The following is a 13647-nucleotide window of genomic DNA, read 5'->3' as shown; positions in this document are numbered from 1 at the left end:
TGTAACTCTAGAGACAAATGTGATATATCATTAACACTGTTTGTTACGCAAATTCGTCTTGAACACGTAGAGTTTAACTACATCCTCGATTTCAACCAAAATGGTCCATTTCATATTTCGTTGCAACAAAAATTGAGACAAAGTTCCGTCCAACAAAGATATCACATCAATACACCAAACAATCGTTCCCTTGAGTAAATATTTGGTCTGCGAACACACAGCTTCAGCATTCAACTCTTTCATCAAAGTTCCCTAGTTTTAACAAAGAACATTCAAGAAGATGCAAATGCGAAGCGAACACGAGAGAGAGCCCACGCACCAAATGAACCTTCACCGACCAATATTTATAGGAAATTATCCAAACTGATATAATATGATGGAAAATACAATAATGCATATAGATATCTTGAACTGACTCCAAACACATTTGCATCAATAGCAACAGTACATATTACAAGAAAAGCCTAGACTACATTTTTTTTTTAAAATAGAAACATATGCTTGGAATCCAAATTTTATAACAACTTCGCAACATACAATGTACAAACAGAGACAACAGAAGGGATTTTATATTCGTCTACTTATGGATCAGCTTTTCCAGCTACCTCCTCGTCGCTTGAGGCATATTCATCTTCACTCAGCTCCTCATCACTAGATTTTTCATCTTGCAAGGCTCCAACATCTTCAGCCTTTGCATATTTCTCACAGTACTCTAAAACAACAATAACGTGACATCGTTGGTGGAACAGAAACTACAGCATGTTATTGAAGAATACTAACGTTTAAGCTCAATCTGCACGAACTCCAGAAACACAAAAGGAACACAACATGGCTAGAGACTCATGACATTTTCACTCATCATAAAAAGGGAACATTCACATTAAGATGGCAGCTGGACAAGGAGGAGATGACAAGATATCAGGAAATGGCATTAAAAACTTTAGCAGTTTGGTTGAACTCTGGAGTTCATGAACTCCAGAGCTCAGACACATTTTGGATTAAAAATTACCTATTTAAAACTTATTCATTGCACAATTATTCTCGTCTCTCTATTTCTTTGTTCCAAAGATTTAACATTTTACCTTCTGGTACAATCATTATACTACATAGAGTTTTAGGCATCACATCAACGTTCAAAATTTATATCCAAGTAACTTTTCAAAATTATTTCAAAACATTTTTCTAAAAACTTTCGGGTTGAGTTGGATTAAAAGCCCAACGGAACACCACACTACCTTTGTTGTTTTGTATTTAGTTTGTAGATTTCGAATTCAGCATAACCACCATGCAATGTGCAATGGTTCAATGGAATAAATTACAAGGATTATGAAAGAATATATGTGTAGCCAGCCATGTATGACCCCTTGTTGCTCCATACTTAACCACATGTAACTGATAATGTTTATATAGAAACCTCGATAGCTGTCTTCTTATATACTTTTCTTTCTTCAAATGAAACAAAAATAAGGAAAAAAATTACTTCCTATAAGCCTCCGCTAAGAAGCATGGTGCATACCTATAGAATGTCTCTATTCATCAAAAGGTTTTATAGCTGAATATCACGAGGCACTTATCGGGTTTTGAGGCAATATTGCTAGTGTGCTAAACATGCTTAAGACCCAGGAGGTAAGAAATCTTCATCACTACATTCACATCAAACCGGTTTCTTCCCTCCTGTTCGATTGCCAAAATGACAGCCTCTAAACCAAGTCAACGGATTTTCATCTCCTCCCTCCCTCTTTATACCACCACCAAACACTCCTTCGCAGTATGAAAACATAAAAGTTTCATAAAATCATGTATAGTTTAGATTGATAAATATGTCGATATATTTTGGTGGTTGAATATTCTTGGGTTCCACAAATTTGACAGTTCGCAAAAACAATTATTCCAGACTGTAAATTTGACAGATCTAATATGGGAAACTTTCAAACTTTTCATATTTCTTCTTCCAAACTATAACCACTGTCTTTGGAGAACAGAAAGCTATTTTCAGTGAGCAAAACAAGAGAGTGCGTGCTTGTGGAAGGAGCAAAAAGTCAAGCAGGTGAATGATGGAAAATTGGTGAAGCTCTTTCCATTACTTTCCAGTTCTGCAACAGAGATAATTACTATTTGACAACATTCCATCTCAAATCCCAAACGACAGAATTAATGCATAAATATTAACAAGATATAAACAGTAACTCTAAAGTTAACCTATTTGTTTATATGCAGCAGTATGCAGTTTAATCGTACTACAGAAAATTATGATAGAATTTCTGCTTGCATATATGGTCTGAACTTTTAGTCCAAAATGAGCTCAACACTAGCGTGAGACAGTCGCAAAACAATCTATTCCTGTTTTTTTGTGCTTCTTCGGTTGAAAGAAAATTGCTCATGTATTAAGGCATATTCGACAATTTGCAGCCAGCCATAACACCTTCAGCAGAACAAATTAAATCGACAACGGCATCAACACGTGTATAGAAATAATTTATTCCTGAATCTTGGATAAGATTAATCTCTAGCACCATGATTTGTCCTCGCAGATTAACTCTTAAAACTGGACATACCAACAAAAAACTTCACCGTGTTCCCAATAGTTTCAATCTGAATCACCAAAACATAGATTTCAACCTGCAGATGGATGCATATGACTGATCTTTGAGTTAACTAAAAGGTTCACACTTCACAGGATGAGACTAAATCTGATTCATCTCTCACTCACGTGAAGCTTTTTACCTAAAAGGATAGACAGTGCCTTATTTACTTTTTCTTGAGAATCCTCACATGAAAACTAGCTAAAAATGATGAAAGCCAAATCAATGAGCTTTTGACAGATTCATTTATGGAACCAAGGCTAAACAAGACAAAAACACTACCAATCCTATTCTCACCACTCAACAGAGTTCTAAACTAACATTACATCAGAATAGCATCATCTACTTTTGTTATGGATTCTATCACTAAATAAACCATAAAATAGTGACTCTAAAACAGTGTACTCAATGATTCAATATATTTTGGATAAAAGCATGCTGTCTTGAAGATTAACGTGATAGAAAAGCTTGTACTCAAAATTTTATAAGGAACCAATATTAGGTGAAACCTGACAAATGACAATATTTTATCACAATGACCTGAATTTCCATAGATAAATTCAATCCTAAAACAAGTAACAATAAAATGTCAAAAACTATCCTTTAAATAAAGTAACAGTGCTAAATTTTTTTTCAGAGTTTGTTAACTAAAATATTAACAGGTTCTGTGTGGCACCAGAAATTTCGACATCAGGGACAAAGCCCAACAGCCATCTAATTTTCAACACATCCCAACAAGATGAAGCTACTTCACAGACAAAACATGTGATGTTACTTAGAATCTAAGAAAATATTCGGGAAAATTTTCATTCAGTGCAAGTACAACATATGCAACCCTCTAAGACCTTGAACACCACAGGCTTCTATCATCTACAAGAATAGTTCTATCAGCTTCTGTAGCTCAAATTTATACTAAACAACATCCACGGATTGAAGCAACTTAAATGCTTAAGCAATCCAAGTATAATGTACCAAATCACGCAGGAATTCTCATTCAAGAAGAACACCGAACCTTGCCAAAACATTCAAATGATATCATAAGTGAACTATGAATAGCAGAATCAATCATTCAAAAAACGAAGTGCTTTGCCGCAGTTGTAGTTATGGTATGAAAAGTTAGGCATAATTTGGTAAGGAGCCTCAATCAGGAAGGCATATCTATTTGCTCAATATCAATTAATATATTCTAAAGAAATTTCCACCTTTAACTCTTTGTTCATATGCATTGCGGTCACGCATCATCAGAGCTGCCGCCTCTCCATTCAGAGGATCTGATGGATTTGGATACAATAGAAGTTGTGGAAGAAACACTTCAAACACATTAACTAGGTCTGAAAAGAAGCAAATAAAATCATCATCACCACTTCATTGGGAAAAATATGAAGTAAAGCATTCATCTTGTTCACCAAAAAGGAAAACTATCTATTTACCAAACATGGGGCTCCATGCCTGATTGATAACATCTAAACACACAGACCCTGACCTGGAAAACAAAGAACATAAAACTTTCAGAACACTTAAGTAGCATATTTCTAACAAGTTTTAAGAAAATTCATGGGCAAACAGCTGTAGTAAAGAACATTAACTATTGGGCAACCAGCTGTAGTAAAGAACATTAACTACAACCGTCAAACTCACATTTCATCAACATTTGGATGGTAAATCTTGTTCACAAAACCAATGGAGGGAGATTTATATGGATAAGCATCAGGAAGCTCCACTCTTATCCTCCAAACACCTCCTTGATAAGGACCTGTCGTACAAAAACTTCCATCTAGATGAACTTGCACAAGTAAGAATTTCTCATGAGGTAAATTAGTAAACAATTATACCGCAAATACATAATTAAAAAACCAATAGAACAAAACAATCGGGCTGCAGACACTCAAGTCTGGCATCTGATTAGTTAAACTCCACAAGATAAGCACAATGAGAATGCACAAAATCTTGTAAATTCAACATATAGCTCGAAGCAGCTCATTCTAATTTCAAGGAATTCAAGCCATTCAACTCAACATTCAAAAGAAAAGGATGCAGCTCAGTCGAAGTTCCGAATTATCAAGATTTTACTAAGAATACAACCCAATTCAATCTTCATTTTGTATAAACCGATTCATATCTATTATTCCAGTTGAATATACAGTCTGAACAAGTCAAAACACAGCCGAAAAACTAATTTTAAATAAAACAAAATCATCATTCACAAATAACAAAACCCAGAAAAATTTACCCAGCTCCAATATAAACTAATCTTACATAAAACAAGATAAAAAACCAGAGAGAAAGACAAGATTTTTCTAGAAATTCTTACTGTCTTTGGGTCCATGGAATTCGACATTGAACTCCTGCATGCCTTCATTGATCATCTCCACCTTATAATCAGTCATCATCCTAGCCGAAACAAATAAAAACAGAAAAAACACAATTAAAAAAAGAAAAAAAAAACACACGAGCTCCAAATGGGATCAGATACTTTCCCAAAAATAAAATAAAATGAGAAGTCCAAAAAACATTCATTACAGTTTCATCAAATCCATTTCCCTGCGTTTGCTGGGGGAAGACATGATTCTTGATTTCTTTTCTGTATTATTTTCGACTTTTTCCTGGGATTTCAGACTGAATAAAATGAAAATGATATATTCTGGTTCGGTGTACGTATTGTATACGCTAGTGCGCGTGTATGATAATAAATAAGCAAAAAAGGGAAGGGTGGTCTAAACTCTAAAGGCGGTTCACTGGTCCAGTCATCAATGAGCAAAGATATATGAGATTTATTGTTGAGACATCCTGTTCTCGTAGTCAAGACATAGTAGAAGTTTAAAATTTTTGTTCTTGTGTATCATGTGTTCAAAATATTCATAGAGTGTTGTAAAAATTATACATTCACATATATAAAGCTGGACTCCAAGCTATTCCGCATTTTAAGCGTATATAGTGCTTCTTGTATATCTCTACGAACGACTCTTCAAACTCGATCGTCTAATTATTTATACGATCAGAAGCTATCCTCCTCGCTTAGATTGTACTAGAAATCGCAAGCGATTTGTGTGTTGAGACTTTATGGAAGAGGAGGGGAGAATTTTGCAAGCTTTGTGTGCAAAGTTTGTGTGCAAAATTGTGGTTATTGAATTAGCACCCATCATGGTGTATACATAGAGCAAGACTCTTAATCTAATCAGGAGTCATCCCTCTCCCACAAAGACTCTACATATATAATTATATTAAAACTCACATATAATTAATATATAATATATTTATTAACTTTTAATAATACGTGATATAATAATACAATATACACATATTTTATATCACCATATAATATATATATATATATGTATGTATATGTACATTAAATTAAATAATCATTATTTAATTTATAACCTAATCTTTTGGTTAATTTAATTCTAGACTTTTCTAGAACGTTTATGAGAATTTGTACATGTTAGTAGTCATCATTACTAGCACCAACATTTAATTTCGAACTCATTATAATCATAATCGACGATCTGAGAGCGTTGATATATCAAGGATACAAGTCTTGTTCATATAATGAAAATAGAAAATTTCGAAGATCAAAATTTTCATTTACCATATTGGACAGCTGCCAATTCTAGTGAACTCTTTCACAAAAAGGAAGTTCCACTCTCCTTCCTTATTTAGCAATCATGTTAACTTCTATTTCTTCCATCCTATGTTGAAAATCTCGTTCTCTTTAAGATAGTCTTGAAAATTTGTAATCAAGTATTCTCCACCTCGATCTGATCGTAGTGTTTTAGTACTCTTTCTGCTCTGAATTTTTTGAACTTTTCAAAGGCTTCAGACTTGTATTTCATTAAATGCACATATCCAAACCTCGAATGTTCATCGGTAAAGGTAATGAAGTAAGAATGGCCAAATTTCATGCTAACACTTAGCGAGCTACACACATCTGTATGTATCAAATCCAACATATCATGTGCACGTTCCATTTTCCTTAGGAAAGGGGCCTTGGTCATTTTTTTTCTTTCAGACGGGACTCACATGTGTAACGTCCCGAAAATTTGAAGGTCCACGTAAACTACATGCATACAAGTTATTAAATTTTTTTTATATTTATTAAATTGTTTTAATGCCATGAATTTATGTTTAACTTCATGGTTTGTTAAAATTTCATGCATTAGACTTTTAAGTTGTTTTTCGCGCTCGAACTAGTAACAGAAACCGGGGATAATCAGGAAAATTATTTTTATTGAATAATTAATTTTAATTATTTAATTTAAGATGTATTTAAGTATGATTTTTGTAAATGGACCTTGGTTGGGTATTTTTACTCGCTACGTCATATTTTTAGCCGATACGCAAATTTTAACGATTCAGATGACTTTTTGAGGGTTCGAGCAATATTTTCTAAAATGTAGCTAAACGATATTATTTTCGAGAGTGTTAGTGGACATGATGGGTTTATTCTAGAGCCTAATGGACTCAAAACTATTTTAACTCCTCTAATTATTACTATTGGCTTATTAGTGCGTAATTATATTAACCTAAACCCTACTTTGTGAAGCCCTAAACCTCCCTTTCAGCAGCAGACGTCCCTCCCTCACTTCAGCAACATCACATTTTGAAAATAACAGCAGCCCCTCCAAGCTCCTCCTTAGGTTTTCAATAAAAAATCTTCTCCGCCTTTCCAATGCATTTTCTACGTGAAGTTCTTCAAGTTTTTTAGCACAAAAACGTTAAGGCACGTCTTGTATCATCATTTTTCTCATCATTCATGCTATGTATGCTGATATATGTGTATTTTCATGAAGAAACTTTTGATCTAGCGTGTATCAACGTTTTTGGCATGGTTTGACAAGAAAGAATTGCATACTTTGATCATGACTCACGTTTTTGTTACTTTGGTGCTAAGGGCTGCCGAGTGTTAGTCCTAGGGGGCTGTTTACGTCAAGGAATTATGTGTCAATAGATTGGAATCTCAAGTGGTTCACGTTTTGTTGTAGGCCGTAGAGTGTTCTTGTTTGCGTGAGTTGGGGGGGTGGCTAGATCGGAGGATATGAGCGAGCCGGTGGTGCAAGGGTCGTTCCTAGCCTTAGACCAGACCCTGGTGGGTCTGCGTCATGGTCTAAGATGGTTCGAATGCTGCTGGACTTGACCACGAATCCGATCGAGCGAGTTGTTCCAAGTTTGGTCTCGGTTGGGGCTTGTTTTGTGTCATTCGAGGAAAGAGCATGCAACAATGTGCATGGGGCTAGGGTTCTTGGTTATATTGCTCCAGGAGGGATCCAGTGGTGAGCTAAATGTGGTGGTTCGAGGCCGGTTTGAGTTGTTTAAGAGTAGGGTAGAATTTAGCTTGGATATGTGTGGATGCTTTTCTGTCGCAGGGTTAGCGGCGCGAAGCTTCCCTTTAGGTGCCGCAGCGCATAGTCTTCGAATTAAATAGCACTGCAGCGCTGATGCCGGGTGCCTAGGCGCTAACCAAGCGCCGCAGCGCCACAGTGTCAGCGCCTAGGCACTAGTCCAGGGTTTGAGGTGCTTTTAGTTTAAGTGTTATTTTCTTGTTTGGGTATTAATATGTCGTTATGACCGAGATTAGTGGGGGTTAGATTAGGTCATGTGAAGCTTGATTAGGAATCTTTGAATTATGGTTTAAGCGTGGTTGTCTTCGGGTCGAGTTAGCAGTCTTGTCAGCAGCCCTACTTAAGATTTTGACATGTTTTAAATGTTCATATTATCTTGAATATGACTTTTTTTATGAAATTATGAAAAATATGTTGCATGCTTGATTTTGAAGGAAAATTATGTATATGCATGATTTTGATAAGTGATGAAAATGATGATATTTTTGAAGGATGGGAGTTGGTTGTGAATGACGATATATGTATACAATGAGCTGTAAGGCCAAGGCTCGGTGGATGGGTAATGTTGTCGCTGATGTCCCTGCTACCGCTTACCACGGTTATATATAGATGGATCCATCGAATAGAGCTGATATGAAAGTCACAATTAACGAATTGAATTTGATTAAGGAAAATGAACAAGTATATGATGATATGATGAGATGTTTTTGACACGCTATGCTATGATATGAAATGTTTAAGTTCATGCTTCTTTTGAAGTTCATGAAATGTATTTTTAGTACGGTACTTTTCACTGTTGCATGTTATGTATATGTACTTGCTATTAACGTTACAGGTGTGTTGAGTCTTTAGACTCACTATGTGTGAATGATGCATGTGATCATGTTGATGAGGAGAGTGGAGGTGCCGAATTTTGAGTAGGCAGGACTGGATGTGCGCACGTGAAATAATGAACATATATTTTTCGCACTTCATGGTTTGATATAGGAGTGGACATGAATAGTTGTACTCGTTCATTTTATTATGTTATTGGTTATCAGGATTTTTTTTACCCGTTCATATTTGTTTATTTTTAAACTGCATTATTTTCATGCGGTAGATGATTACTGTTATTTTGAAATGTGAAATTTTCAGCAGGGTTTCATGCATGCATAAGTTATGAATTTTCGAAAGTGAGTTTGTAAAATAAAAAAAAAATAGTAGCATTTTTAAGTCGTAGATGTTTCAGTTGGTATCAGAGCAAAAGTCTTGTATAGGGTTGTGCCATCGCCAGCTCCTGCGGCTCTGTCTTCAAGCCTCAAGTCTGTAAGTTTGTTTGATTTTAAATGTTTTAAATTAATTAATGATATCACCTGCATGTTTATGCGATACATGTTTTTAGCGATTTTCAGTAACATGTCTAGCTGTTTTTATGATTTGAAGAGTATAAGTTTTGAAAACTAGATTGGATTGCATGTTGGTTACGTTTGGAATTGGACATGTCTTAGAATTTATATTGAGTATTAAGAGAGGTTGAAAATGATTTGAATATATTTTTGGTTAGTAATACTGATGTTCTACTTATAGGTCATAAGCTAATCATGAAGATTATGAATACTTTTGGAACTTGCAGATTTTCTAAGAAAATAGTGATGAGTCGTGGTTATTAGTTGAGTTAATTTCATATAAGAAATTTTAATGATTCGAAGACTACGACAATCTTAGAAGTATAAAAATGTATAACTTGGAATTTTAAGTATTTATGGTAATATAAGATTGGTTAAGGGAATTGATTTTTGGTTTAAGAAACTTAAGGTTATTGAACTTTATGATACTGAAAACCTATAAAATGGAATTAGAAATGCCAAAAACTTATGGGTAATTGTAGGATTTTTGAAATTTAAGGACCAACTGGATAAGTTTCGAGGAAATTAGCAATTAATTTTGCAATGACTAAGAAATTTGGGGACTAGCTTAACAATAAGTGAGAATTGAATGGTTTTAATAATAGGAATTTTCGATGATTTAACCTTGAAGGGATAATTAGAACCTTGAAATATCTGGATTACAATGTTATAAGGAATAACAATCAAGAAAATTGTAGGACGAATCGATATTGGGCTTGAAAATCTAAGCATTGGTAGAATAATGCTATGACAAATTAATAATTTAGATTGATAACAATTTGAGGTAAAGATGATCAATTAGTTAAGTTATGGGATTAGATATTAAGTTAACGTATTTTTGGGAACTTAAGTTTGATGTATCATAAGTTTTAACCATGATCTTAAAGTTAAAACTATACCTTTGGTAGAGTTAAATTTTTCTAGAAAGTCGGGTACGATTGATGATTAGGTTACTTGATAGGCGCATCTAAAAAGTGAGGTAAACACCATGTTTTGAGGAATATTTTAAGTCACTGAGAAACTTAGGAATAAGTGAATATATATGTTGGAATTATGTATCTAAGACTATTTGGGTTGCGTAAGCTTGAATTTCAAGTTTATGAGATATACGTTTATGTAAAAATTTTGAGTGAAATTAAAACAGAAGGGAATTACTTGTGTTCAACATAAGTTACCCATGATCGAATATTAAGATTTTTGGTCGAGTAAGTAATCTAAAATCTTGATATGGGGACTCTAGAACTCTATGGGTTATAAGTGAAATTGATTTATTAGAGTTAATCCATCATTAACAGAGGAAAACTTATTAAGTTTTATACGCTAGAATTAATTAAGCATTGATGATAAGTAAGGATGCGACATTTGTTTAAACGAGAAAAGTCCAAGGTTTTAGGCCTCAACTATATGGTAATTGGGAAGAAAATAATTTAAGCATGTAACTGATGCTAGAAGGGTTTTATTATTTAGACAGAAGATCGATATTGTATATTTAGGTTTTATGGCTTGACGTTACTCGAAATTTAAGATTTACAACAATTATATATTTGGGATGTACTTGTAAGTCGTTAAGTTGTGTTAGGTTGGTGCCTTAAGATAAATATTTGATTCAAGGATCTTAGGCTAATATTATTATGGGATTGAAATAATGATTAATTTTAAATGTATTACCGAGAATAGAAGTCGATTAGGAAATTTTGATGCTAAGATCTTCTAAGTCGAACTGTATGAATGCCAATATTTGGATTTGAAGCTTTAACATAACTTGAGTTTAATAAATTTAAGAAAATATGTTGTTGGGATTTTAATATTGAAATATAATAGGTCGATGAACATTATGGGTATTGTATTAGCAAAGTAAAGTGCGATAAGTTTCGACATCCATTTCTAGTATAAAGAATTGCGAGAAAGGTCAAATTCGAGGTCATAGTAGAACAGAACTAAGTCATCATAGCCCGTTTTAAGTTGGGATTTCGCAAATGAGAATTTTGGTAGGAAATTTAATTAGGATTGAGGAAATATAAGGACAGCTTAACACTTATTTTATCAGAGTAGCGCAGCGAAAATTTGGATTATTGGGATACTAGAATTAAGAGTCTAAATTTTTTATTATCTAAGATAAGAGAATTTCAGGGACGAAAATCAATTTAAGGGGGATAGATTGTAACGTCCCGAAAATTTAAAGCTCCATGTAAACCACATGCATACAAGTTATTAAATTTCTTTTGTATTTTATTAAATTGTTTTAATGCATTAAATTTAAATACTTGTTTATTTCATAAATTTGTGTTTAACTTCATGGTTTGTTAAATTTTCATAAATTTGTGTTTAACTTCATGGTTTGTTAAATTTTCATGCATTAGGCTTTTAAGTTGTTTTTCGCGCTCGAACGAGTAACGGAGACCGGAGATAATCAGGAAAATTATTTTTATTGAATAACTAATTTTAATTATTTAATATAAGATGTATTTAAATATGATTTTTAGAAAGGGACCTTGGTTGGGTATTTTTACTCGCCGGGTTATATTTTTAGCCATATGCAAATTTTAACGATTAAGAAGATTTTTTGAGGGTTCAGAAAATATTTTTTAAAACGTACCTAAACTATATATTTTTCGGGGGTGTTAGTGGACTTGATGGATTTATTCTAGAACCTAAATGAAGCCCTAAACCTCCCCTTCACCAGCAGCCATCCCTCGCTCACTTCAGCAACATCACATTTCGAAAATAACAGCAGCCCCTCCAAGCTCCTCCCTAGGTTTTCAAGAAAACCTCCTCCATGCCTCTCTGGTGCACGTTTTACGCGAATGTCTTCAAGTTTTTGAGCACAAAAACATTAAAGCAAGCCTTGTATCATCTTTTTTCTCATCATTCATGCTATGTATACTGATATATGTGTATTTGCATGAAGAAACTTTTGATCTAGCATGTATCGACGTTTTTGGCATGGTTTGACAAGAAAGAATTGCATACTTTGATCATGACTCACGTTTTTGTTACTTTGGTGCTAGGGGCTGCCGACTGTGAGTCTTAGGGGGCTGTTTACGTTAAGGAATTATGCGTCAATAGGTTGTAATCTCAAGTGGTTCATGTTTTGTTGTCGGCGATAGAGTGTTCTTGTTTGCGTGAGTCGGGGGTGGCTAGATCGGAGGATATGAGCGAGCTGGTGATGCAAGGGCCGTTCCTAGCCTTGGATTAGACCCTGGTGGGTCTGAGTTATTGTCTAAGATGGCTTGAACGCTGCTGGACTTGACCACAAATCCGATCGAGCGAGTTGTTCCAAGTTTGGTCTCGGTTGGGACTTGTTTTGTATCATTCGAGGAAAGAGCGTGCAACATCGTGCATGGGGCTAGGGTTCTTGGTTAGATTGGTCCAGGACGGGTCCAATGGTCAGCTCTATAGATGGATCCATCGAATAAAACTGATACGATAATCACAAGTAACGAACTGAATTCGATAAAGGAAAATTAACAAGTATATGATGATATGATGAGATGTTTTTGACACGTTATGTTATGATATGAAATGTTTAAGTTATGCTTCTTTTTAATAAGGTACTTTTCACTGTTGTATGTTATATATATGTACTTGCTATTAACGTTATAGGTGTGTTGAGTTTTTAGACCCACTAGGTGTGAATGATGTAGGTGAGCATGTTGATGAGGAGGCTGGAGGTGCCGAAGTCTGAGTAGGCGGGTCTGGATGTGCGTACGTGAACCCGAGGACCATAAATTTTCCACACATCATGATTTGAAATATGAGTGGACATGAATAGTTTTACTCACTCATTTTATTATGTTATTGGTTATTAGGATTTTTTTTACCCGTTCATATTTGTTTATTTTTAAACTGCAGTATTTTCATCCGGTAGATGATTACTATTATTTTGAAAAGTGAAATTTTCAGCAGGGTTGCATGAATGCATAATTTATGAATTTTTGAAAGTGAGTTTGTAAAAAAAAAATTTAGTAGCATTTTTAAGTAGTAGACTTTTCAACATGTCTCTAGAGAGTTTATGTCTGACGAGTCAAACATGTCCTCTCCCACCAGCTTATGCATCCTTTTTTGGGAAATATGTCCTAGCATAGCATGCCACAATTGTGTTTGGTTTAGACTATCTTGTTTTTTTGTTTGTCGTTGTTGTTATCGTGTTTACTTGGACATGGTTGTTTGGAATATATTTTATTTTTAATTTATAGAAGTTGTTTTGTATTTCACAAGTTCCAATCAAACATTCATTCTTATAAATATTGCAAACACATTTGCTAAATTAACAAAAAAAATACATCTTTATCAAGCATAGAAATGGAAACAATGTTTTTAACTAAGTCTGAAACAAACAAA

At 34.3% G+C, this 13647-nt stretch overlaps 1 protein-coding gene across 1 annotated transcript; it reads right to left on the bottom strand.

Moving 5' to 3' along the window:
• Positions 1-315: 315 nt before the first annotated feature.
• LOC142527506 (ubiquitin-conjugating enzyme E2 5-like) lies at positions 316-5306 on the bottom strand. The gene is made up of 6 exons (XM_075632326.1): positions 5103-5306; positions 4894-4973; positions 4221-4335; positions 4013-4065; positions 3785-3913; positions 316-712 (listed from the first exon to the last, which is right to left on the bottom strand). The coding sequence occupies exons 1-6, from the start codon at positions 5144-5146 to the stop codon at positions 582-584; spliced, it is 552 nt and encodes a 183-aa protein (XP_075488441.1). The 5' UTR covers positions 5147-5306; the 3' UTR covers positions 316-581.
• Between the last annotated feature and the right edge of the window lie 8341 nt (positions 5307-13647).

Source organism: Primulina tabacum, chromosome 15 (assembly GCF_025594145.1).
Source record: "Primulina tabacum isolate GXHZ01 chromosome 15, ASM2559414v2, whole genome shotgun sequence".
Classification (NCBI taxonomy): Eukaryota; Viridiplantae; Streptophyta; class Magnoliopsida; order Lamiales; family Gesneriaceae; genus Primulina; species Primulina tabacum.
Note: the sequence above shows the minus strand (reverse complement) of the source record. Positions and strands in the feature narration are given on the sequence as shown.

Coding starts and splice junctions, on each gene's coding strand:
- LOC142527506 (XM_075632326.1), bottom strand. CDS start 5,146: ATGTCTTCCCCCAGCAAACGCAGGGAAATGGATTTGATGAAACT. Junction 3,914..4,012: donor GGCATGGAGCCCCATGTTTG/GTAAATAGATAG, acceptor GCTTCTTTTCAG/ACCTAGTTAATGTGTTTGAA. Junction 713..3,784: donor ATATGAACAAAGAGTTAAAG/GTGGAAATTTCT, acceptor TTGTTGTTTTAG/AGTACTGTGAGAAATATGCA.